Source organism: Psammomys obesus, unplaced genomic scaffold (genome assembly GCF_907164565.1).
Source record: "Psammomys obesus unplaced genomic scaffold, mPsaObe1.curated_primary_1811, whole genome shotgun sequence".
Lineage (NCBI taxonomy): Eukaryota > Metazoa > Chordata > Mammalia > Rodentia > Muridae > Psammomys > Psammomys obesus.
The window spans coordinates 8250443-8277045 of NW_026592548.1; the positions used below are offsets into that span (position 1 = coordinate 8250443).

The 26603-nt window shown below is 37.7% G+C and overlaps 1 protein-coding gene across 2 annotated transcripts; it reads left to right on the forward strand.

Annotated features, from left to right (window-relative positions):
- Positions 1-36: 36 nt before the first annotated feature.
- Dnajb4 (DnaJ heat shock protein family (Hsp40) member B4) lies at positions 37-26322 on the forward strand. 2 transcript variants are annotated; one of them, XM_055614442.1, is made up of 4 exons: positions 37-462; positions 16793-17034; positions 23246-23814; positions 25052-26322. In XM_055614442.1, the coding sequence occupies exons 2-4, from the start codon at positions 16824-16826 to the stop codon at positions 25283-25285; spliced, it is 1014 nt and encodes a 337-aa protein (XP_055470417.1). In that variant the 5' UTR covers positions 37-462; positions 16793-16823; the 3' UTR covers positions 25286-26322. The 2 variants fall into 2 exon arrangements, with proteins under 2 accessions (XP_055470417.1, XP_055470416.1); XM_055614441.1 differs by lacking the exon at positions 37-462 and having other exon boundaries at positions 16571-17034.
- The last annotated feature ends 281 nt before the right edge of the window (positions 26323-26603 follow it).

A 26603-nucleotide genomic window follows, 5' to 3' on the forward strand; every position in this document is an offset into this window, starting at 1 on the left:
GTTTGCGGGCTATTGTTCCCTCGCCTTGGCGGTCGGTACAGTGGCTGCCGCTGCGAGTGCTCCTGGGTCATAGTAAACTTGAAGGCAAAGGCGGAATCTATAGTAGTTGCGGCCTCAGCGGCCTAGTGTCCTCCCGTGCTTCCGTAGTGAGAGGCTTGACGTCGCCGGGCGTGGACGTCACGCAATAGTGTCCCGCGAGTGCGCGGCCCGTAGGCCGAGGGCCGCGCGGGGTCACCGCGGCGACGCTGCGGAACCGTCTGCGGCCCGGCCCGGCGGGGCCCGGCATGCTTCGGGGTGCTGAGCTGCCGCCTCCTGTGACTTCCAGACCGTCCCGCCACAAGCGGGCATGAACTCAGACCACGGGGCCCTTAGTTCTCGAGCTGGGTACCTACCGAGTTTATGTGTAAAATAATGTGGGTGAGCGGATGGTGAAATTATGACCGCCCTTTGTCCCTTAAAAACGTGAGTGTTGTAAAATTCGGTATTCGACACCTAGTGCTGTCTGTCTTTGGCCAGGCTGTGTCCATGACAGTGAACATTGTCCTGTTCTTGACCCAAAGCCTGACTTTGTTTTCCCCGCCCCGCTGCGGGTAATCAGATAGATGTAAAGTTTTGAATTTTCATTTCCTGACTAGATGATGGGGTGGGGGTGGTCAGCTCCTGATATTTGCTGTATGTGCCAATTAACCACATTTCTTTAGACCGTTCCTGAGCATGTCTCAGGCAATCTGGCTAAGGCTGACAATTACTGGGATGAATTGGGGGTTCTCAATGACGCTCCCTCCCCAATTTAGCTAACAAAGGAATGGGGTAAAACAGACTTTCTAACATATGGCATCCCTCAGTTAGTGTAAAAAGCATTTTTTTTAAGAAGCCTTTTTCTTACTACCATAGAATGACAGAAGTTCATGCTTCTATCTTTCTGATAACTGAAAACTAATGTGCCCACTTGTTAAAGACCCATTATAGACCAGTTACCAAGTCACACGCTTGCATATACAAACACCATGATTTTGTTTAAACCAGCGCTGTCTTGGCCATTTTATAGTTCAGCTCATCCTTTTTACGTGTTCATAGCTATCTCAGAATGTTCGCGGATTTGGAAAAACAGTAAAGGTATTGGGCTGTAGACTTAATCATAGCACTATAAGAAATCTATAGAAGCAATTGCTAAGGAAAAGTTCACTCATATTTTGAGAAAGTTTGCCCAGCAAATAGCACTTATTCATCAGTAATTTTTTTATATCATTAATTAGATTTGTATACCATTAGTTATTCTGATTAAAATAATTTGGAGTATTATTTACTCCCCTCTAACTTAATCCATATACACCATCGTTTAGGTGGTTTTTGTTGTTGTTGTTTGTTTCTTTTTCTAAATAGTGAAAGAACGTTCATTTCTAATTTTTTACAACATATGTATTGGAAATGCGGATATTCTAGAATGGAAGTACATCGTAATCAGTGTAGATGAAGATTTCTTAACCTCAATACTATTGAGTTTTTGAGCTGAATAATTCTTTGCTGCATGCCTTGAATATTATAATATTTAGCAGCATCTTTGGCCTCTACTGCCCTCAATGCCAACACACCCTTCTTAAGCACCACCAGGTGTAATAACTGAAAATACCTTCAGTCATGGAACTTAACAGCTTGAAAAGCTTCTACTCATTGTGAACCATTGGTTTCCTTGATTCCTGTCCCTGCCTTTCCTTTGGCCATCAGGAAGATTATATTGACCATATTGCCAGTGTATGTTCTAAGGTCCAGTACTTTTTATCCCTGCTGCTTCCAGCCCTGGCCCAAGTTACCCATCATTATAGTCTCCTACCAAAAGGACACACTTGAGGTTTTGCTCCTTCCTGTTTATGTGTCTCTTAAAAAAAAAAAAGTAAGGAATTTGTGGGGCTGGAGATGGCTCAGCAGTTAAGCACTGGCTGTTCTTCCAGAGGACCATGGTTTAAATGTTCCTCCCATCCACATGGCAACTCAGAACATCTATAACTCCAGTCCCAGGGGAACCAATGTCCTCTTCTAACCCCAGTGGGCACTAACACACACTTGGTACATACACATACAAACAAAACACTTGAACATGTAAAATAAAAGGCTTTCAAAAATTAAAGTTTGTACAGAGATATAACAAATATATAAGGATTCAAAAGTAATGTACCCAGCATAGAGGCATGTCCTCCAAGGACTATACTCTTACCCCCCTTTTTGTAGCTCAAGCATCTCTTCTTCCTGACTATTACAATCAATCATGATTTCTTGGAAACAGATCTGCCCTATGTATTTCTAGTTATATTTTAAGCCTTTTCTCTAGAAAAGCTCCATCTAATGAGATCTCCACACATTTCTTCCTCTCACTCCACTCCAGCTATTTGTCCACTTTGCTATCCAAGATTTCCCTGCTTTAGTCTTTATTCTTCCTCTTACCTGTGCCTGGATACTCTTTAGCCTTTTTCATGCATGATTATGAAACAGTAACTTTAAAAAAGTACTTTTCCAGGGATTGATAACTTAATATTAGGCAACTGGATTCATGTGTTCAATGTGTAGAACGCAAATCATCTTGTTTTTGTAATCAGGATCTCTACTTTCACTTTATAAAATTTCCTCCTGGAAATTGATTCTTAGGAAACTGAGTATCTTTACTAAATAAATCCTTAAGTAAAGATGGGTGGATATCAGATTTAAGACTCACTTGGGACAACAGTTTTGTTTTTAGTAAAATTTTGTTTCTCTGATGACATTTCCATTTCTACTTAGAGCTGTGATCATTCTGGAATTTGCCTTCTGATTCTCATGTTTTTGTATTTTTTTAATTGGTGATTTTATTCATTTTGAAAATGTTTTTAAGGAGACATGAACTTGAGAGGAAAATAGAATTTTTTTACACAAAGCATCTGAAGTTGCGGTTTCCTGTGATTTATTAGTCATTACGTGTGCAATTTTGTCTAGTTGTAGCAATTAGGACTATAAATACTTCTTCAGAATCAAGTGGTAGTCTTTGTTTTTGTTTTATTTTTCTTATCAAGACAGGATCTTGTATGGCCCAGGTTGACCTTGAACTTAACATTGACACCTAGTAGGACACCTAGTAGGTATGTCAAAAAAAGAGCTGAGTATTTTGCTGGAGTCTGGGCATGCCCAGTAAACAATAAAAACACCACCTTTGAGAAGATACTCTTAGTCTATAAATGTCAGTGAAATCATGAGTTACTCTGTCAATTCTCCATTTCCTTTCATCCAGTTATTTCCATCAGTCTAGTAGTAAAAGTCTGTAGCTCATTAAACAGTGGATTGAAAGATTGGGATAGGAAAACCCTAATGATGAGAAAGGTCATTTAGCACACACATTCTTCATTCTGTAAATAACTTCATGAATGCTCACTGATGTCATCCCAGTCCTTAGTCTCTGTTTAAACCTAGTAAAGAGCTCAGCCAAGTCACAAGAGGAGCCTTCCTGTCAGATCTGACAGCACTGAGTGCACCTCACAGTGTGGCCCAAACTCCATACCCTAAAGCTCTAGTTCTTTGTTTCTGATCCTGTTCTCTATAGGGCATGAACTCCTTAGAGCACTGGCTCTGTTAGAGTCAGGAGGGGTTATTAACAAAACCATAGCATACATGCAATGAACTTGCCTTCCCCCAAAGCTCTTACTCTTATATTCTCTTTGATTTCTTGTTCAGCCCAGAAACCAGCATCTGCTACCACTCCTAACCTCCACATCTACCTGACAGTATCCCAGGTGTGTCAGATAATGTGTGCTACATACACAGCTTCCTTCGGTTTCCAAAGATGTATGAGATTACCTCACTTTCAGGATTTTATGTCTGATACATTCCTCTACCTGGTATATCCTACCACATAGGTACATGGCTGTCTGCTTCTCCATTAATTAAGCAAACCTTCATCTGTAGGGTCTTACATTGTAGTTGGGGGAGGTAGCCAGGAAAGTTGTTACAACACAGTATTTAGGAATACAGTCAAGCAATAATACTTTCCATATAGAAGTAGTGTAACTGAGGAGATTATTAACACAATTATAGACTTTGCCTTCAAATGTCTTACTCTTACATTCTCTTTGATTAGTAACAGTTACACACACCTTTGTTCAGCCCAGAAAACCAGCTCCTAACCCGCACATCTAGCAGGTTGGAAAACTGTACAGAATCTATTTAAAATATCTCCTTTGTCTTTATTTCGTACGCATTTTACTTTAGGTTCTGTAGTTAACCATTTCTGTTTATTCATTCACCAAAAGTTTATCAATGTGTTATGCAAAGGTCTTGTGGTAGAGATGACAGGATAGGGAATGGAAGAGAGGAGGAGGAAGGGCTGGAGGGAGATCCCTTGGGAGATTACAGCCTAGTGAAAGAATTTATGTAGGGTAATAAGCGAGAGCTGATTTCTGGCGACAAGTGTGGATTAGGAGCCTAACCAGTCAGAGTCCACAGCAGCACCACTCTCAGAGGCTGGGAAATTAAGCTCCATGGAGAGTTTCTGCAGTAAAGGATACACTCACTTTAAATACAACAAATATGTCAAAGGCATACTATTCGGGTGCAGGTGTTTCTGGTACTGCTCAGAATTTTTTTGTTTAGGCTGATAAGAGTTCATCGGTAGTGGCACATCTTTATACAGTTAACCCGAATTTCTTGCCAGTTCTGTATTTATGAATTTACCTACTTCACAAAATTTATTTTTATGGCCAGATCAGTTTTCAAGATGATTGGAGTCATTTGAACAGGCACACATGTCAGAGTAGCAATGTGAGTTTTATGAACCAGCTTCAAGTTGAACAAGTCGGGCTTTGAATTTTTTTAAAATTTTTATTTAACTATTTTATGAGTGTGCACTCATATGCCAGAGGTTAAGATGGGGTTCTTTTTTTTTTTTTAATTCTCTCTCTCTCTGAGATAGGACCTCTCATTGACCCTGCAGCTTGCTGTTAAAGCTTTCCTGGCTGGCCAGTGAGCACGCAGAGTCTGCCTGTCTCTGCTCCCACAGCACTGGGATTAAAGATGCACACAGCCTGGCAGCTTTTGTGTGAGTGCTGGGAATCTGAGCTCAGAGCTTTACACTTGCTCAGCACTTGCGCCATTTCTCCAGCCTGTCAGGTCTCTGGTATTATTGTTAGCTCTTTACTGTAAGTGCATCCTTTTCAGGGTTTATTTAGTATAACTTTTTTTTTCTTTTGGCACTTCTGTTTAATTTAAAAAAAAAAAAAAAAAAGCAGTTTCACCATTAAATGGATCCCACGCACAATGCTAAAGAGCTTATATGTCTAGAGGCTGTGATGTACCTGATGGAGAAAATACATGTTAGGTAAGTTCATCAGGCACAACTTATGCTGCTTTTGCCTGTGAGTTAGTGTCAGTAAGTTAACAGCATAAAATAGGAATCTGTACGTAGGAATACATATAAAAAGGAAGTTATTTGTCAGGGTGTTTGATGAGAATAAGACTAACAGAAACCTGTATTTCCCTTAGGAAAGTAGTGATTCAGAATTTGCTGACTCAGCATCTGCCACAGTTTTAGAAAGTAAATTTAATTTGAAAGAAATGGCCAGTCATTTATGAGGATTGATGAGTTAGATTGAAAATGATCAAACTGACCAAGAAAGTTAGATTATGAAGCAGTCTTTCTCGACCATTTATAACACACTACATTTTGAGAACAGCTCAGTTTACACCGCGGATACATACCCATCCCCCACCCCTGCAGGCATTGCCAGATTGAGAGTCAGTTTTATCTTTACCATTCCTCAAGCAAAAAGATGCTAACTTTTATTTTATGAGTTTATAATATAAAGTATATTTTAAAGGAATTTTGCCCAAAGCAGGCTTTTTGTTTGTTTTTGGTTTTGTTTCATGCTTGTTAAAATCCCTTCATGAGGAATAACGTGTATATCATGGGAGTCAGCAAACATTTCCCACTAATGTCCAGTCATTAAGCATTATTAAGCATCTAGTCCTGACTTTTAACTTCTCAATTGTACCACTGTCTGATGAGAGTAGTGATAGACAGTGTGTGCCTTACATATTCACGGTGTGTGTTTGTGTGTGTGTATGTGCATGTGTAGGCCATGGTATTAGAGGTCAGAGAACAGTTCTGTGGGAGTACTTCTTTCTTTATTGTGAGCCCTGGGGATTGGTAACAAGCATCTTGTTGGCTCAGTAAAGACTGTATTTTAAAAATATTTTCACCATTTATATTTCAGTTATTTTTGATACCTTAATTTTTTAAATCTGTGCCTTTTCTAGGCAAAAACAGTGGTTTGAGCTCATTGTATTTGGAATTAAGCAGTCAGTAACCCAGTTTTATAGTAGTTGGTAAATACTATAGGTTTGCTCATTTTTAGGAATATTGGAATACTTATTTTTGGTGGCTGTCAATAAATCTTTGAATTGTGGTTAAGTCTCCTTAGGAGCATCAGTTTGATTATACCCACATGGATATAATGTAATTTGTAGTAAAACCTGGTACTGACTTAAATTAAGCGGTTTCATAGCTCTAAACACTTAGCACGATAACCATCCAGCTGAGCAGACCATCTGTCACAGTGTTGGCCAAGAGCCTCATGTTCCTCTCTGGCAACCCATCTCCTCTACCTCCTTCTCCTTTTTGTCATAAATGTTTCTTTCCCTGTGCTAGGTACTACTTTTGTAGAAGCTACAGTTTCTGCCTCACCTCTCCCTCTGTGTTTTTTGAGACAGGGTTTTCCTTTGTATCCCAGGCTGGCCTCATGGGGATCCGTCTGCCTCTGCCTCCCAGTTGTTGGGATTAAATGGCCAGTGCCTTCTCTGTTTATGAGAAAAAGAACTCTAGAAATGAAGAAAGTAAAACCACCTCAGTGTGTTCCCTAGTGTTAATTTACTTTCAACGTCATGCAAGTAATTCTTGTCTGAGCATGTGTTGTGGTTACCTTGGTTTTTGTTTGTTTTATATTGTTTGTAATTTTGTCTCTCCTGACTCCACCTTGCCCCAAACTGACTGAACCTATGACCTTGTTCTTGCTAAACAAGTGCTCTATCACTGAGCTGGATCCCCAACCCAGGAGCATGTGTAAATACTCCCTTAAATACTGGGTTTTGTTTGAAATCCCTTCATCTTTTTTAAAGCAAGTGATACAAAATGCTTTCTATGAGTGAAAATGGATTCTTTATAGTAACCAAAGAACCTTCCAAGTATGTATGTTAGATGAGGTGTGTACATGATATGCTTAAATTCATAGGCTGAGAGTCTCAAAACTGGTAGACCTGCACTGTTTGTTCCGGCAGCCCGTGATGATGGTAGGCTGTCAGAAGAGATGCTGTGCAAGTGTGGGTACACACTGATTTTAAAGTTTTAGTACCCCCCCAGAGCATATGCAGTACCTTGCTGATAATTGGTATGCAGATTGCATGTCACAGTGATCTTTTAACATAGTGTTATAAGCATATGAATGTATCAAGACACATTTAAAATAATCTAGAAATCCCAGTTTCTTTTGATCACCTAAGTTGGTATTGAAAATAACTATATACTGGGCTGGAGAGATGGCTCAGAGGTTAAGAACACTCAGTGTCCTGAGTTCAATTCCCAGCAACCACATGGTGGCTCATAACCATCTATAGTAAGATCTGATGTGCAGGCAGAATGTTGTATAAATAATAAATCTTAAAAAATAAGTATCTACACATGTATGTATATATATTCATATATATAAATGTTGTGTGTATGTATGCATATGCCAGAGGTAAATGTTGAATGTCTTCCTCTATTACTCTTAACTTTATTTTGTTGTTGTTTTTTGTTTGTTTGTTTTGGTTTTTGTGACAGGGTTTCTCTGTGTAGCCTTGGCTATCCTGGACTTGGTTTGTAGACCAGGGTAGCCCTGAATTTGACAGAGATCCATCTACCTCTGCCTCCCTGTATGCTGGGATTACACATGCCACCACTCCCAGCTCTCAACTTTATTTTTTAAGACAGAGTCACTCAGTGAACCTGGAGCTAGGAGCTAGCTGTTTTAGCCAGACTGGCTGGCCAGCAATCGATTGCCCAGCCCACATCCCTCAGCACCTAAGGGTGCAGGCCACTTGGCTTTTATGTGGGTGCTAGGAATTGCACACTTTTCCCACTGAGATTCCTTCCCAGCCCCAGGAACACTATTTACAAAGTAGATCTCAAGATGCTAGAAAAGTAGATGAGCTCCCTTTTTGTTTTGAAGTTCCTAGTAAACTTTTGGTACTTCCTATAAAAGTAATATAGAAGGGCTAATGAAAACACTTAAATATTACAGTATGAATAAATTAGTTCTGTACTCTCCCAAAAGAAAAATAATTATATTCCCATTCAACAATTTTTTCAAGCATAAAATATTTCTGGTTAGTATTCCCCAGTACCTCTAGTAAATTCTGTTTGTGTCTTTACATAGCCTGGCTGTCCTGAAACTCACTATGTAGACCATGCTGTCCTCAGACTTACAGAGTGGTGGGATTAAAGGTGTGTGTCACTGCACCTGACTATAAGTTTTTAATAAGCTTCTTAAAGCAATTTTATTTTTACCTTATTTTTGAAAGACTTGTTTTTAAATTTTTTAAATTTTACTTTATGTCTTTTTTGAAGAAAATTAAATCAGTATAAATGTATATATTCTGTTATGCTCTAACAGAAGCATATGTTTAGGGAAAATATTATAAAATTGATTAAGTAACATAGTATCAAAAATTGAAAACTTTTGGAATTACATACCTATCATAATAAAGTGCTGGAAGTTTTAGAGGAGGTAGATGATAGTATCTCGAGAATCATGTCAAATAAAATTCTATCTCCTACTGACCTTTTTGGGTTTGTTTTATATATGCTTTTTGGATGGCTAAAATATTAAAGTTAAAACTTTAAAATATTAAGTTAAAACTTTTATTAAAATCACTTTACTTTGCTAAGAAAACAAAACAAAACTTCACAGGTTTTAAAATTGTCATTTAATATTTGAATGACCAAACAATTGAACAGCATTAGCTTTCTTTCTTTTTTTTTTTTCACTGATGATAATGTTAGAGTTTCTTTTATGCTATCCAAGTTACTCAAAGTAGCACTTTTCTAAAAAAAAAAAAATTACATTTGTGTTAGTGTACATGTGTGGGTATGTGTATAGCACCATGTGTTTGTAAGAGAATAGTTTACAGGGTCTTTTGTAATGTGGGTGGCTCCTAGGGATTGAAGCAGGTTTTTGGGCTCAGCAGCAAGTGCTTGTACCCACAAAACTGGCCTTCAAGAAGCATTTTTTTTTAAATAAGATTTATGTTTTTACTTATTTGTGTGTGTGTGTGTGTGTGTGTGTGTGTGTGTGTGTGTGTGTGGTGTGCCACCTGTGTGCTGGATCCTGAGGAAGCCAGAAGAGGATATCAGTTCCTCCGATGCTGTAGTTAGAGCTACCTGTGAGCTGAGGGATGTAGGTGGTGGAAATGAAACTGGAAGCCAGGAAGTTCTTTTAACCCCTGAGCCAGCTCTCCAGCCCCTCAAGTAGTACTTTTTGAACACTGACTTTGAACGGTCTGGCCAGTACTGTCTTCTTCCTGAGGGAAGCTTGTCACTCTTTATCTGGCCTTTCTTTGTCATTTTTTTCCTCTGCACTTTATGTTTGTGATCCAAAGTTTAAGCCTCCTCCCTTCCCTCTCTTTCAGAATTTCAAGTCTTTCCTCACATTCTTTTCTTACTTTTTATCTCTTTCAGAAGATTGTTCCCAGGGTCTTGCCATGCTAAGACAAATTCTGCCATGGAGCTGCATCCCCAGCTTTTGTGAGGGCTTCCATACCAACCAGTCAGCCCTAAGAGGAGAAGTGTGACTCTGCAGTATTTCACATTCATGTATTTTCTCAATCTTTTAAAGATGTATTGCTGATCCCATTTGTGAATCTGTAGAGGAGTGTGCACAGATGAGTGCAGGTGCCCATAGACCGCAGAGGCACAGGTCCCCCCCAGTGCTGCAGTTGGTTGTAGGCCACTGGACATTGGCGCTGGGAACTGAACTCAGGCCCTCTGTAGGAGTAGTATGTGCTGTTAGCAATAAAGTCATTTCCCCATCCCATCCCCTACTCCTAAGGCCACTCTAATGCTGCAGAAAACGTTAGCCATGTGGAATGGGAGACCCAAGACCTAGAACAGAGCATAGCTTCCTTAGACCGCAGATTGCAAACTAAGTGACAAAACTAAGTATACAGACAAAACTCCTCTCATTCCAAGGTTTGTTTGTTTGTTTGTTTGTTTGTTTGTTTTTGTGACAATTTTTATTTTATTTTTGTTGTCTTTTGCTTTGTTTTTCAAGACAGGGTGTTTTGTGTAGCAACCCAAGCTGTCCTGGAACTAATTTCTTAAGGCAAGCTAGCCTCTAGACATACCTGCCTCTGCCTCCCCAGTATTGGGATTAAAGATGTGTGCTACCATGCCCTGCTTCATTTTTATTTTTATGCAAACAAGTGTTTTGCCTGAATGTATATATGCACAGTATATATGTGCAGTACCCACAGAGGTCAGAAGAGGGTGTTGGATCTCCTGGACATGGAGTTACAGGGCTCCTCTGCAAGAGTAGCAAGTGCCCTTGACCACTGAGCAATCTCTTTAGACCCTCATTTCAAATTGTATGCTTTTTCATATTGCATTTCTCTCATAACCAATATAACTTAGTATTTTAAACAATTTTATGTGCACGAGTATTTTGCCTGCTTGTATTTTTTACACCAGTGCATGTCTGGTGCCTATTCAGGAAAAGGCATTAGATGCCCTGGAACTGGAGATATGGATAGTTGTGAGCCACCGTGTGGGATCTGGAAACCAAACTTGGGCTCTTAACCAGTGAAAAAGCAAATACTCTTAACCACTGAGCCGTTTTTTCCAGCCCAACTGGGTAGTATTTATTTGGTGTTTAATTTTACTTCCTTTGTACCAGAATTTACCGAACTTAAGTAAAGAACTTGAAAGTATGTTTATAGTTGTTCAGGGGAGTAAAAGATGGAAAAGATGAGAACCAAAGGCAGTTCTCAGCAGAGACATTTCTTCTTGACATGGTGAATATTGGTGTGTTAACACATTAAAATAGCTATTTTAATATTATTAGGTGATAGTCTTCTCTAATTGCTATCATCTGTGTGATTCAGTCTGTTGCCTGAAGTATCCTTGCTGTGTGACACATGAACCACAGAATGAAAGAGGTCAGTGAGCACTCCGTATCAGCCTGTCTTTCCAAAAGTACTGTAGTCAGCCTGAACCCTTTAAAGTGAGATGTGCAGTCTTGCTCCTTTGGTTAAAAATGCCAGCACTGTGAAGACAGCCATGCACTTAGAGCCAAGCAGGAGCCCTTGCAGGATGGAGGATAGCCCTTCACCTTGGAATCTTAGTAACATTGCGTCCTGCACTCCCGCCTTTCTTCATTGGGTGGTTTGTCTCCCTCTTGTGAATATGCACTAAAGGAGAACAAGGATGCTGTCTGGTCTATAGCATTGGGAGTAATGTGGAACACATAATGAGCATTTAGAGTATTGGCTGAGCTGTTCATAGCTTATGGGAAATGGGGGCTTTGGTAACAGTTATTCTTTTTTTTTTTTTTTTCTTCTGGTGCTGGGAATTGAACCTAACAGCAACCAGTTTTTAAAACAATTCATGGAGTACTGTCAAATTCTATAAACAAAATGCTCTTTTAGATGATACTAACTACTGAATAGAGTGAGCCACACTACTCCAATAACCTAAAGAAGGTTATCTGTAGGCAGGATTTCCAGAACAGTTTTTATTTTTATTTTTATTTTTTGATGGGGGGCAAAGTTGGCAGCCAAAGTTGGCCTCTACCACCCAACCAGAAACAACTTGATCTTAAGTAAATAGGGTTAATATCTTTATGATACTTGATTTAAGCTTCTGTCTTCTGCCTTGTAGCCTAATAGGGTAAGGTCTGGAGATGGAGCCCTTAGCTGTAGAGCACTTGCCTAACCTGTACAGAGCCCTGGGTCCATCCCCTGCGCCACACACACATACACACACACACACACACACCACAGACACACAAGCTCATGTGCACACACATAGAAACACACAGTGAATCTCTTTAAAATTTGTGGTTTTTTTCATTTTAGTTAAACTTGCAGTTATAACTATGACAGAAGTTATTGTTATTTTAATCATTATGAATGTCTCAGGCCTTTCAATTGGGCTGAAAATTTAAAGTCTGAGTTCCAAACTTAGTTTCCTTAGTGCTTACAGGGTTTTAAGGAAAGTATAATACATATAAGTAAGGTATCGTAATTATTAGGTCACTAGTAGTTTGATTTTTTTTAAAGAATAATTTAGATTATTTTAAATAGTAGAAATAGTAGAGTAGACACAACCCAATGGTCTTTGCTTTTATGCTAATATTGGAACAGTGTCTGAGTATTGTTATCACAGCTGCAGGGCTTCATGGCTTCTGTCTACTGTAATTCTAGCATGCAGGAGGCTGAGGCGGCAGCAGCATGAGTTCAGAGCCCACTTACTTAATGTAGACCCTGCTTCAAAATAAAACAGATGAAAAAACTTTGAAAAGACTTCAAAAACTTGAAAAGACATAGCTCACTGTTAGACCATAGTTATAGGAAAGCTTTATGAAAATTTCTCTTGCTTAAATACCAAGTGTGTACACATACATGACATAGATACCAGAGAGCACAAAGAAGTATTTTCTACACTGCTATTATATAATTGCTATTATCAGGAAGGCTGAACGAGAAGCTGGGAATTTGGATGTAAAGCTGGAAAGGACCTTGGCTGTGGTGTGATGGCAGCAGTATCTGGGTCCTTGGAGAGGAAGTCTGGAAATTAACTCATTTGTTTTGGTAACAATGCTTTTTGCTAACTAAAATCCAGAGTAAGTGGAGATTTACCAGCAGACTTTCACTAGTAGCAAAATAGTCTGTACAGCTTAAAATAGTGTAAAAATTTTATGTAGATGTCATGAATTTCACAGCTTTCAACACTGTATTTTTATGTTTTTTTTTTTGTTTTGTTTTGTTTTGTTTTTGTGATGGGGTTAAGACAGGGTCTGTCCACATAGCTCTGGATGTTCTGGAACTCATGATGTAGACCAGGCTGCCCTCCAACTCAGAGATTCTCCTGCCTGCTGGAATTAAAAGTGTACATCACCATAATAGTCTTTAAGTTAAACTACAGAGCAGTTTCAGCTGTTTAAATGTCAGCGCTGACTTTAGAAACCAAGAATACAAATATACAAATACCTATGGCTTTATCCTTTAGACAGTCATAGCTCTTTTTTTTTTTTTTTAAGATTCTTTTATTATTCTGCCTATATGTACACCTGCATGCCAGAAGAGGGGACTATAGGTGGTTATGAACCACCATGTGGTTGCTGGGAATCGAACTCAGAAGAGCAGACAGTGCCCTTATCCTCTGAGCCATCTCTCCAGCTCCATAGCTCTTTTTTTGAGATTGTTTTTCTGTGTAACAACCCAGGCTCTTGGAACTCACTTTGTAAACCAGACTGGCCTCTAATTCAGAAAGATCCACCAACCTCTGCCTTCCAGTTGCTGGGATTAACAGAATCAAGGTAGATAAGTAGCATATATTAACAGGAATAGTTGGAAAGAGCCAAACATAGTTTTGTTTGCATATATGTATGTGTACTTTTATAACAGTGTTTTCTGAAAGAACGTTGTTGGTTTTCACATAATAAATCATAAAAGTATCTAACACTTTTAATCTTCACTGTCTTCCATATTTAAACAATAGTGTACATTATATTTAATCCTCATGGCAGTCTTATAAAGCTAATATTGATAGCAACCAAATTGACAGACAAGGAAGCTGAGATAGAGTTTAGATCCCAGGACACAGCTGGTGAGTGGTATTACCAGAATTCTAATTCAGAAAGGCTTGACTCCAGAATCTTTTAACAAGTTTTAATCTGCTTTAAACCATTGTTTAAATGTTCCTTAGTACCACTGTGAGCTTTTTATCTCCTCTCTTTCCTTCCTCCTTCCTCTATCTCTTGGGGATTAAACCCAGAGTCCTAGAAGTCAGCCCATGTCTCTGTACTCTTTACAATGAACTGAGGATAGTTTGTGAGTAAGACATGGTTTCCTTACTTAGTTCAGATTGTCCCTGAGCTCACTGTGTACCTTAGGCTGACCTTCAGCTGCCTCAGTCTTTTGAGTGTTGAGATTGGTGAGAGCCAGCACAACAGGTAAGATTTGTCTTGTTATGTAGGAATAAAAACCAAATTAGAAGCCGGCTATGGTGGTGCACGCCTGTAATCCTAGCACTCTAGGAGGCTGAGGCAGGGTCTGTGAGAGTTGGAGGCCAGCCTGGTCTACAAAGTGAGTACAAGACAACCAAGGCTACACAGAGAAACCCTGTCACAAAGAAAAAGAAAAAAAAAAAAAAACAAATTAGAAGATGGAGTCAGTTGAATGATGTGTTATACTTCTAGGTGTTTGGGGTTTAAATACAAATAAATTTTGTATAGTTAGTAAGCATAATATCCCAATTAAGGAAGTTTGATTAAAGTGCTAAGACCAAAATAAATGACTTTCAAATTTTTAATTATTTCTGGCCCATGTGTCATTAAAATAAAGTGACATTTTACTTCAACATGCTTTTATGCATGAAAACCTTATTGCTGTTAATGTTGATAAAATAATCACATTTAAGCTTTTTTACATACTTGGAAAAATAAATTCATGCTCTTCTGAGACCTAGATTTTCAAGCATAAGACATCAGGCCTAGCTACTTTTAATAAAAAGAAGAAAATTATAACATGGCATCTTGCCAGTTAGTAGTAAAATAAAAAATTTAAATGCCAAGTCCTATTTAACACTTGGACAAGGATATATTAGCTATATTTTTAAGGAGAAAATATGTCAGTTACTAATTGTAGCTTTTTTTCATATTCTTTCAATATCTGCACCCACAGACCTGTATCAGCAAGTAAATATTTATGACTGAGTATGGTGGTGTGTGCATTTTCAGAGTATCAGTCGCATGGTGACTTTTGATTTAACTTCTCCTAGTTCTTTGGATTTGGAAAAAAAAAAAGTCTTGAGATACTGATGTTTGTTGATAGACTGAAAACCTGAAACTAGCACACTAAGCTGCGGCTGTGGGAGGCGAAGTGTGAAATTCCCAGCAGGGAGATGCTGCGGGAGGGACTTTGAGGGCTAGGAAGTCACAGCCTTAAAGTCTGCAGACTTCCCAAGTGCCTAGTCATCAAAGTGCTGGCAAGCAGAGGGGTGACTCCATTGCTCGGGAGCCATGAAGTTTTCAGTATATTCTTAACGTATGTCTATTTCCTTTTCCTTTTAGCAGCAACTCCTTCAAGTTTCCAGACATTGAGGGTTTTTAAATACAGTATGAATTGAGTACATTTTTTGGACATTGTCTTAGTAATCCATCTTTTCAATATCATATAAAAAATGGTGGCTGGAAATGGTTCAGATGTGAAAGGCTTCCTAGTAGCTATGTCCATGGCCTTGAGTTTCAGTACTTACATAGAAATGGAAACATTTTTGAAAAAAAAAAAAAGATTGAAAACCCTTAAAGAGATAAAAGATGAATTATTTACATTGAAAATATTTCTCATTTATTCAAGAAACATAAAAAAGCATCAAATGGTATATAAATGTAAAAGTGTTTTATACTTTGTTAATTAAAAAACATTACAGCAAATAACAGCATTGTTTTTTAAGAGATTAAAAGGAAATATACTAATATTTCTAATATACTAATAGTACCAGGGAACACTTAAAAGATAGGGAGAATTTCATTCCCCATGCTTTAAAAAATCTTTGTCAATAAGTACATATTTAAAATTAGGGGAAATGTGTTTTTAAAGTATGGTTACCTTGCTGCCTCTTTTAAATTGTATATCCAGATTTTAAATTGATCCAGGGTGAGATTTACAGTGAAATGACCATGTTGAAATCTGATCCTTGCCCTAACTCCTTGCCCCTGCACTATGAAAACAGTGACCCTCAGAATGCAAGCAGTGAGCTTTTATAAATAATTTGATTACTAAATATTACAAAAAAATAAAAACCTAGTAAAAATCACTCTTAGGTCATCTGTTTATATTAAAATACTGCTTTTCAATTTTATAATAGCCCTTTTACCATATGAAATTAGATTGATAGACCACAGGAATTTTGAAAATGACCCAGATTATTTGAAGATTTTAAATGTAAACACCTCATATTTTAGTTCCAAACATTTTCCAGCTAGGTAACTTGAAAATGAAATTAGAATACCTTCACAAGGTTTGTGACTATCTGTATAATCACTTTAAATGGGTTGCCTAATGACTATCATTATTTCTGTTGCCTTCTTACCTCTAATGGAGTAAATGTGTATGTAGTTGTGACATTCTGTGCTGAAACACTGGTTTGGTAGATCCACAGGAAATAAAATGGTAGAGCCAGAAAGAAGGACAGGGAATAGTTAACCATGGAGGAGGAGAGACACAGCTCCGTGCTTTGCCTAGAGGCCGCTGGGAAAGTGACGTCCTGTAGCATTAGCTGTTCTAGAAAGTACAGAGACACGTAGTGAAATGGGAGGGTCTAGAAGGAGGCCGGCTCTCCTGTGGTGTATATTTATCTGTAAGTGAGCTGCTGGGGAAGGAATTAAATAGAGACGCTGCCTGCTGCCTTGGGACAGCTGAGCAATCGCTGATTTGCTTTAACTTGTAAGATATCCAGCTTGCTTTTATTTTCTCATAATCAATTGTGTTGCTAAGCCTGGGGACGCTGTTTTCTTTTACAAAGGGAAATCTAAGTTCATTTCAAGGCATTCGAAATGGGGAAAGACTATTATTCCATTTTGGGAATTGAAAAAGGAGCTACAGATGAAGATATTAAAAAGGCTTACCGAAAACAAGCCCTCAAATTTCATCCGGACAAGAACAAATCTCCTCAAGCAGAGGAAAAATTTAAAGAGGTCGCAGAAGCTTATGAAGTACTGAGTGATCCTAAAAAGAGAGAAATATATGATCAGTTTGGGGAAGAAGGTAAGCTGCATATTTTCCTTTGGCTCTGAATCTTACCTTTTTTTTTTTTTTTTTTTTTTTCTCTCAGCCTTCTGTTTATCATTAAATTAGATCATACCTAAATTAAAAAGAAAACATTTAGAACAAGGTCTAATCCTTGATTATTTGAATGAGCTCTGAATGAAATGTTCATGTTTGTCTTTTGGATTTGTTTTTTCTTATAAAATGTACGTACTCTACTGTTAAATTTATGAATTTAACATTTTATATTTTAAAAGAAGTCTTCGGTTCTCATGCCTGTTTAAAAGTCTTATGCAACCTGTTTTGTTTTTTAATGGATTTTTTTTGTCAGAATTAATAGAATCTTAAGTCATTTAAAATATTAAGATTGGCAGCTCAAACTCTGGGTCATTTATATTTTACTTAGAAAAACAAGAAGTTATTTTGCCTTTTTAAAGAGACGCTAGTTGAGACTGAACAGGACAGAGCTGCGTGTCGTAGAAGCAGAAGGCAGAGGCATTTAGCTTCTAGTTGTTTCTGGCAGTCTGCCTAGAGAGGAAAGAATTTCCCTGATGTCATAAAATACCAGAACAAGTTTTTATCTTAATTGTAAACAGCAATATTGTGCCAGGAGAATAAGATCTCAGGTTTTTTGTTTTGTGTTGTTTTTGTTGTTTTACCTAAGATGGCCACCTAGTTGGAACAATGACTGATTTTCTTTTAGGTAACTATTCCTTTTGAAATTTTTACTATTGAGGTGAAGAGGAAAGCATGGTGGCTTGTCTTTTCCCTCAGCCATACTTTTTTTTTTTTTTTTTTCTTGCTTTCTGAGACCATAACTTAGAGAGCTCAGTACAGGGAAGACCTTTGAGATTCTCCTTTTATGAATCTGCATCTTAATCCAGGTTTGTCCAGCTTCTCGGGTGAAATGTGGCCATAAAGTAGGACTTTTAAATTGTCAGTCAGCAGCAGCAGCAACAATGTGTTCATTCACCAGAGGTCTGGGGTTTTTAAGTTACAGAGTTGGGACTAAGGTACTTTTTCATTACTTTTCCCAAATGTCTTCTAAGTCACTGCGGCTATGGAAACAGTTTCGTTTTCCTTTTGTTTATAGCATTTAAACATCAAATTTTCTTGATTAGAAAGAAATGGTTCAAAGGGAGCCAAGCTGTTAGCACTCATTTCTGTGTTAAGCAAGCTAATTTGGTAGCTCATTTCAGTGGTGTGGGGCTCTTTCCCTCTGGCTTCATTTTTTGGTTAGAGTCCCAAGAAGTAAAGTTTATGTTGCTGCCTTTGGTTGTGATGTGGCTCTCCAGGGTCAGGTTCTTACAAAGTGAGACACTGAAAAAAAGGCAGGGGTAGTTTCACCTCTATGTTCCTGTGGTCACACTGTTGAGCATGGCATGATGTGGCCTCTCAGGAGTGGCGGGCTCTTGAGAATTACCTGAACTCCAGCCACTCTTGAGAAGGTCCCACAAAAGCCTCTGATATTTGGCTCCATAGTAGGGCCTGCTCAAGTGAACCTCTGCTGTGATTGAACTGTAGGATTTGAGCATATTAAACATGTTTGACTTCAGAGTTTTCAGTCACCAAGTGGTACACTTGATCTTTACGTTTCTTCTTGACAGTGCTTTTCTTGAGTAGTTCTGTCCCCTTTCCTTATTACTTTTTTTTAAATTGATTATTACCAGTGACTTGAATTTTCAAAACCAAAATCATGATTATCTGTATGTCCTGACTCTCCTTTATTCTTGATGTTCTTTGCCTAGATACATGCTTTAAGCAGTAGAAGGAGTGTTAGGTAGGATTACTTTCTTAAAGCATTGACATACATTATTCAGAAATATTTTTGTAGTTATTAGTGACCTGAAGATACAGGAGAGTGAAAACTATTGAGCTTTTAGAATTCGTTTTTCACAGAAAAGTGTCTGTCTTTTCACCCTTTGGTAAAATACCACATAGTTATATAGTTATAGCTCAGCGTCACAACACTTGCTAAGCATGTGGGAACCCCTGTTCTCAGTCCTCAGTACCATTCCCCCAAAATCTGCTGTAAATACTCTGTGTGAGATAATGCAAATTGTAAGATCAGCAGAAAAGATTTCTCTTTTTCTCATGGTTTGTGCTCATAGTCTGGCTCCCCAGGCCTCTCCAAGAGTAACAGCGGGAAGGAGGCGGTGCTCCAGCTAGTACACTTGTATCTCACAGTTTAGAATTCAGTGTTCTGTTACTCTTGGAGAGGCCTGGGGAGCAGAATAAGGAGCTATTGGCTGAGAAATGTGTGAGATGACACCGAATGTCTGTACTTAGGAATTAAGGAAGCTGTTAATGTTTGTTCATGGTGTAAAATTCTTTTAACATCTGAAATATAAAATGCTTTGATTTTTAAAAAATTGAATAAAGGAACCATGTTTTAACGTTGTTTAGTAGTTCTATTCCTGGGACTCTATAAAAGGGAAAAAAGTAACAAAACAAAGCATTTGCTCATACAAAGACATGTACCTGATTGTTCACAAAAGCACCATTAAGGTCCATGCATCAAAACAGTCCAAAAGTTACATGGTTTAGCAAATGGATAAACAAGGAGTGATAATCCAGTGTGCTACTTTTTAGCAGTAAAATGACCCATTTAATGAAATGTGTCACAGCTGAATAAATCTTGAAAAATATGCTGAATGAAAGAACCCAGATATAAAAGACGATATGTGTTATATAACTCAACTTATGAAATATCTGGAAAAGATAACTTTATAGAGACAGTTGAGTTAGCTTGCTTAGGGCTGGAGGTAGAAATAGGAATAAGCTGTAAAGAAGTAGAGAACTCTTGAGAGAATGGTGGAAATATTCCATGAATGGATTGTGGGGACAGTAAATTTACTACAGCTGAGCTATATACAAATTAATTTTGTAATGTAATCTACATATTAAGTAATCAGTTTTCTCCATAGCTGAAACATTTGAAAATAACCATGGAACTTTAGAAATTTAAAATTGGATTTTGAAATATTCTCTGCCGTAAAGTTTTAGGCTTGGTTGGGTAGATGAACAGAGGTTTGTCTTCAACTCTTCTCTGTTGGGCCGGAGAGATGATTCAGTTGGTAAAGGTGCTTGTGGACTTGAGTTCAATCTCTGTGACCCATGTGGTGGGAAGAGCAAAATGACTTATGAAAGTTGTCCTCTGACCTCTGCATTCATACCGTATGTGTCACAGCCAGACTGGCTGACCACAAATAAATGCAGTTTTAAAATAAAAAAATAAATAAATAATTTCCTTAAAGCACACCTTATAGGATTTTTTTTCCTTCACTCTTTACTTTGGTTGATTATTGCTTGTGCAGTAATTTTCACTGGATGCTGAAAGTAGTTTGATGTGTTCAAACATAAGTGTTTAGTATAATAACCTTCTTCTAGTTTTCTAGTCTCTTTAATACATTAGTCAGTTGCACCTCTTTATTGTCTATGTCCTAAAAAGACATGAGTTACTTGGGTTCTTGTGAATTAAACTGTTTAAAGGTACTTTTTCTAATACTCTGAAGTCTTGTTCCAAATCAAAAAATTTTATACAGTAGGCCTGCTTAAAAAAGAATTAATAAGTGCCATCACTTTTTTCTTTGCAGTTCCAATTCTTCTCAAATATTTATTTTCATATTTTTTTTGTCAGATTAACTAGTAGAAGTCATTGCAATGGGTAGTATCCCCAAAATGTATTTGTTTTTGTATATTACATTGGTTACCTGATTTAAAGCCCAGGAAGACATGGGATCTAGAATCCATTCCCCAATTGGTGTCTAGAAAACATTTCATAGAGCAGAGAGAATCCAGCTGGATGTTGACAGTTTTTGTTGGGAGTTGTAGTGTACAGGATTAAGGTTACTGGCTGATGGCGTCTTTGTTAGAATGCTGGTGTTAAGCAGTGCAGGAGACAGCAAGCAGTTCGTGTAATATTACAGTGCTTGTCATTTTTACATTTGGTAGGATTTTCTCATTTATTTCTCATATATTAAAGTAGTATCATTCTTTATCTGACCTACATAGTTGATCATTTGATGTGTAGGAAAATCTCAAGGTGTATTTTGTCAGCTCTGATGAATAAGTCACTTCAGTCTGTGTGTAAATCTTCTCACCGACTGTAATACTGACTGAATTACCATTTTTGGGAGCAAGGGAAGAGGTCTTAGGGAAAAGCCAAACCTATGATGTAATACTGAAAATGTTATTCTTTCTTTTCTGTTGTGTGCCCAGAGCATTTAGATTTTTGCCTTTTAGAGAGCTAAGAATAGGCAAGCTCATTTACCCAACTTAATTGACTGGTAAATTATATTATGCTTTTTGAAATCTATGAGAAGAGGGATATAGTTAAGGAAATAATTTAAGTACTCACTTAGTTTCCTTGTCATGACTTTGAGTTCTATACTTAAGCTAACACATAAGAAAGTCTGTCATTAACTTTTCACATTTGGAGTTACAGCCACACTAACAAAAATTAGAACAGGGAGACTGAAGAGCTGCACAGGAACTGTGCTTACCCTCCTCAGACTCTGTTTCTACAAGGAATACCCCAACTACTATTTTAATTACCACTCATGTTCCCTCCATACCATCCTCTGTACCCTGTCCTCTTGGTGTATGTGTGTGTATGTATAACAGTACTTTAATGGGGACTCTGATTAGGTCTCCCTTGGTCCTTTAGATTTCTATTCATAGATAAAGGTAAGAATTTAGATGTTAGTTGAGACTGTAGGATGACATAGGATATACACACTATATATATGTACATATGTACATATACATCTTTTAATCGAAACCAACTGTACAGTAAGATAGGAAAAATTAAGTCTCCTTGGCATTTACAGTGATTAAATCTCATGTTATGTGTTATTTTGCTTTTGCTTTGTCTTCTTTAGGCTGATCCTCAAAATATGGTTTTTTGCTTTTTGTTTTTTTTAGTTGTAGCATAGGAAGGTTTTAAGAAGTAGCTAATTGTCTTCATTCAATACACTGGAGAACTTGTCATTTTCAACCCATATCCATAAATAGTGCAAAAATTAGTATCATCTAATCCCTAGCCTCAAATTACTCAATTTGGGATATAAGAATCCCATTTTAAATTAAAGTTTATCGTAGTTCTATAATTTTCATTTTCTCCCTTACTTTTTGTTTAGGGATGCCTCTAAGGATCCTCCAGAAGCTTTGCTTATAATGGTAGAAAGTTTGCCTGCCTTGGCCTCCTAAAACATCACTGTATTATTTTGTGGGCTTTAGTTCATTCTTTGATTGGTATGTGGTAGAGAGTGCTATTTTAAATATATATAGTCTTTGTCAGCCACATGTTACTTTGCTGAAGCTCTGGCAAAGTGTTAGTGGTGCTGTCCAAAGAGGGTTGTCAGACAGATAACTAGTCCATGTTAAAAACCTGTGACTCTTGATTTCAGTCTGTTTTTAAATGCTTTGAGTCAGGGTGTGATAAGATAGGCCCAAGAAGTCTTGCTGTCTACGATGATAATAATCTAGTGTCCACAAAAACATTTTTAATACTGTCCTCTTTATTAGAGGTTTTTCCCTTGCTGATGTAAAAAGAGTTCTTTCTATTTTAGTTCTTAAACAGTAAGGAATCTAAGAGCTTGAGAGATGGCAGTAAGGAGCACTTGCTGCTCTCTCCGAGGACTGGAACTCATTTTCCAGCACCCCATGAGAAGGCTCACAGCCATCTTTAACAAACTCCAGGAGATTTGGTGCTTCTGGCCTTCAGGGCACCTGAAATCATATGCACATAGTTAAAATAATAAAAATCCTGAAAGAAAGCAAAAGACTTGAATTAAACTACTTAGTATGATGATATTAATATTGATTATATATTAATTATGATGGTACTTATGATTTATATTCTCTGTGATTGCTTGAGTCTTTTCAGTCAGCGTCTTTAAAACTTAAATTTGTAATACTTCAGTATGCTAGGACAGTGTTCTTTAGGTAAGGGAGTCTCAGTTTCCTTTTATTTTTCATATTTATCATGAAACAAAGTTTCAAGAAAAAAATTATTAAAGCAAAGAATTTAGAGAAATGATTTAAAAGCTAAAACTTTAACTTAGGATGGCTCTTCAGTAGCTGTGTAGCTATTCTGTTTAATTATAATGATGTTTCAGACCATAGTGATAATTTATTAGCAATTTGTGAATGGCCAACTATGTAGACTTATAACCTTTCTCCTAATTACGCTTATATCTTCACTCAGGCTTGAAAGGAGGAGCAGGAGGTACTGATGGGCAAGGAGGAACCTTCAGATACACCTTCCATGGAGATCCCAACGCCACATTCGCAGCCTTCTTTGGAGGTTCCAATCCCTTTGAAATTTTCTTTGGAAGAAGGATGGGTGGAGGTCGAGACACTGAAGAAATGGAAATAGACGGAGATCCCTTTAGTGCCTTTGGATTCAGCATGAATGGCTATCCAAGAGACAGGAATTCTGTGGGACCCTCTCGTCTCAAACAAGACCCTCCCATTATTCATGAACTTAGAGTATCGCTTGAAGAAATATATAATGGCTGCACCAAACGGATGAAGATTTCTCGAAAAAGATTAAACCCTGATGGAAGGAGTTACAGATCTGAGGACAAAATTCTCACCATCGAGATTAAGAAAGGATGGAAAGAAGGCACCAAAATTACTTTCCCGAGGGAAGGTGATGAAACACCAAATAGTATCCCAGCAGACATTGTTTTCATTATTAAAGACAAAGAACACCCCAAATTTAAAAGAGACGGATCAAATATTATTTATACTGCTAAAATTAGTTTACGGGAGGTAAGTTAGAAAAACCAAAGACGTGTATGCTGCTGGTTAAGCTTAGGGAACTGTCTGGGCAGGAGCCAGGAGCTGGCCTTTATCCAGTGCTCTGCATATTTTATTCCTCATAACAACTATCTAGGAAGTGCTGCTATTACATCTCTCTTATGGGTGACATCATAGTTTCTAAATTTAATTACTGGTATTAACCATTTAAATGTCAGTTTTAAGTGCAAGCCTGATTAGATACTTCATGGCCCAGTGTTGAGTTAGCTCTACTCTAGTTTCAGGTTGTGTTCTGTGAGATCCGCATTGGCAATCCCACTACCATTTATATGGTTTGTTCTGAAAGGATTGGTTTGGAGTATGATTTGTATAACAAGTATTACAGTATAACAAGTATATAATTATACATAATACATAATACCACCACTTTAATATCACCCTTGAGTCCTTACTTGCACTGCTTCTCAAATTTTGTTGTAACCTATGAAATGGGGTGATGTCCTTGTTTCAAATCTTAAATGGCTCAGTATATCCCTCCCGTGCGTTCCAAACTAGCTCAGAAGGTAGAAATCTAGCTTTTACCCTTATATATTTTTTTCCTATTTTGTTTCTTTGCATCAGAGCTGCACTGTGTGAACCCAGTGCCAGCCACCAGTGCAGACTTGCTTAGTTCATGCGCTTCACAGACCCACTTGATGAGGGGATGCTCTGTTTGTCCTTCGTGACACAGCCTTTATGCTCATGCTCTACTGTGTTGTAGTTGCTAACCTGTGCATATGTTCCTGAGTTCCTTGTGTGTTTCTGAAGGGGAAGTCTTGGCTGGTGTCCCTGTGTGGTTCAACAGGAACTGTAAGGCATCCCTCTAGTAGACGCTCCAAGGGTTTCTGGAGAAGTAGGCCTTGCTCCTGTTTTGAGCAGTTCAGTTCTGAAGTGCCTGTTTTTCTCCTCTTCAGTTTTCTGCACCTTGAATGTTGACAGCTTAAGACTGGTCTCCTCTGTGGCAGTGTGGAAGACATCCTCTACTTCTCCTTTCTTCTTCTCTTTCCTCTCTTTTCTGCTTCTGCTAACATCTCTGATCATGCTTCTCTTGAGCAGATTTTCTAGAATAGGAAAAAGATTTTTATAACTATTGCAATCCTTTTGGAAGTTAAAAATTTTACCTTCATGATAATACCTTTTACCATCCAGCAGGATCTTATATTGTTCAGTTTGGAAATTTGTTAACTTAATTTTATTTGGTGCGCTTTAGGCATTGTGTGGCTGTTCAATTAATGTGCCAACGATGGATGGAAGAAACATACCTATGTCAGTCAGTGATATTGTGAAACCTGGGATGAGGAGAAGAATTATTGGATATGGGCTGCCGTTTCCCAAAAATCCTGAACAACGTGGTGACCTCCTGATAGAATTTGACGTGACCTTCCCAGATGTCCTATCTGCATCATCCAAAGATGTCCTTAGGAAGCATCTTCCTGCCTCGTAGAATGAGAAGAACCTTGCTACCCATATTTTGATAAGACACTGAAAATATAAAAGTACTGGCAGTTGACTGATGTGAATTCTGTATAAAGATGTGTAAACTCTTCGGAGGGCTCATTAAATTGCATGAATAGAGACGGGTCAAATAGGCAAAGTGAATTTTTACAGTAGAGATGAAGAAAAAAGTCATTCACTGTATTGTATTTCATTTCTCCAAAACCAGAAATTTTCAGTATCTCAGTTGGTTTTGTGCTCAGTAGTTATACTTCTAGTAAAGTACTAGATCATCTAAATACTTTAGTGTGTGTCAGTGTGTGTATGTGTGTGTGTGTGTGTGTGTGTGTCTAAATGATCAATGTGATAGGTTCCCCTAATAGAAATTAAAACTCTTACTGTACATGTACTATGTAGAGCAGAATAAAGGCCACAGTCACATGAAATTCAGTCTAGGCCACCTTCAGAAATGCTGTTTTGGGCTGGTACCAGAATTTATTGATGCGTTTGCTCTACCGTTGTGACTTCTCAAGTATGCTGTAGCGCTTCTTAAGACCATGGCTGTAATGTTCCTAAAGCAGACCTCTTCATAAAGAGAAAAGGAATGACAGTTTATCTCCTGTGGAAATCCCAGTAGCCTGAGTTATGGATATTTTAGAAACAGACCATTTTTAAATGGCACCTGTAATTTTATGCAAGTTGATTATATCTTAAACTTAATAAGCTCATTTTGTGGTTCACTAGCTTAAAGTATTTGTTTAATAAAATTATTTGTTTTTAGAGAAAATACAGTTACTTGGCATTAATTTTCCACTTAAAGTCTTCTATAACTTCCTCATAATATGCTCTATGTACCTTAAATAATTTCCTGAAGAACAGTGAGCTAAAACTGTGCTGTTAAACCAAAATAAGGACAGAATAGACACCACTGCTTATGGGTAATATTGCTACTAGCTGTTATGCATATACATATTTTACTTTTTCATGTACATAGATTGCGTTTCTTAGGTGTTTTAATTTTTTAAATATATTTACATTTAAAAATTATTCTGTCTTCTGTTTTATGTCTACCAAAAGTGATGTTATGAGAGATTTTTTTTTTTATAAAAGTTTTCAGAAGGATATATACTGGGCCCTCTAACTTTTCTTGTTTTTTGAGAGAGGATTTCTGGAACTCACTTTATATGCCAGGTTCGCCATGAACTTGCAGAGATCCGCTGCCTCTGCCTCCTGAATGCTGGGATTAAAGGTGTATGCTACCACATCCAGCTTTTCTTTTTAATAGATGTGAAGTGATTTAGAAATTCAATATAAGTTGTAATAAGCAT

Excerpts from the sequence above, each read along its gene's own strand:
- Dnajb4 (XM_055614442.1), top strand. The coding sequence starts at position 16,824 with ATGGGGAAAGACTATTATTCCATTTTGGGAATTGAAAAAGGAGCTACA. Across the intron at positions 17,035-23,245 it reads TGATCAGTTTGGGGAAGAAG|GCTTGAAAGGAGGAGCAGGA; the intron begins GTAAGCTGCATA and ends ATCTTCACTCAG. Across the intron at positions 23,815-25,051 it reads CTAAAATTAGTTTACGGGAG|GCATTGTGTGGCTGTTCAAT; the intron begins GTAAGTTAGAAA and ends GGTGCGCTTTAG.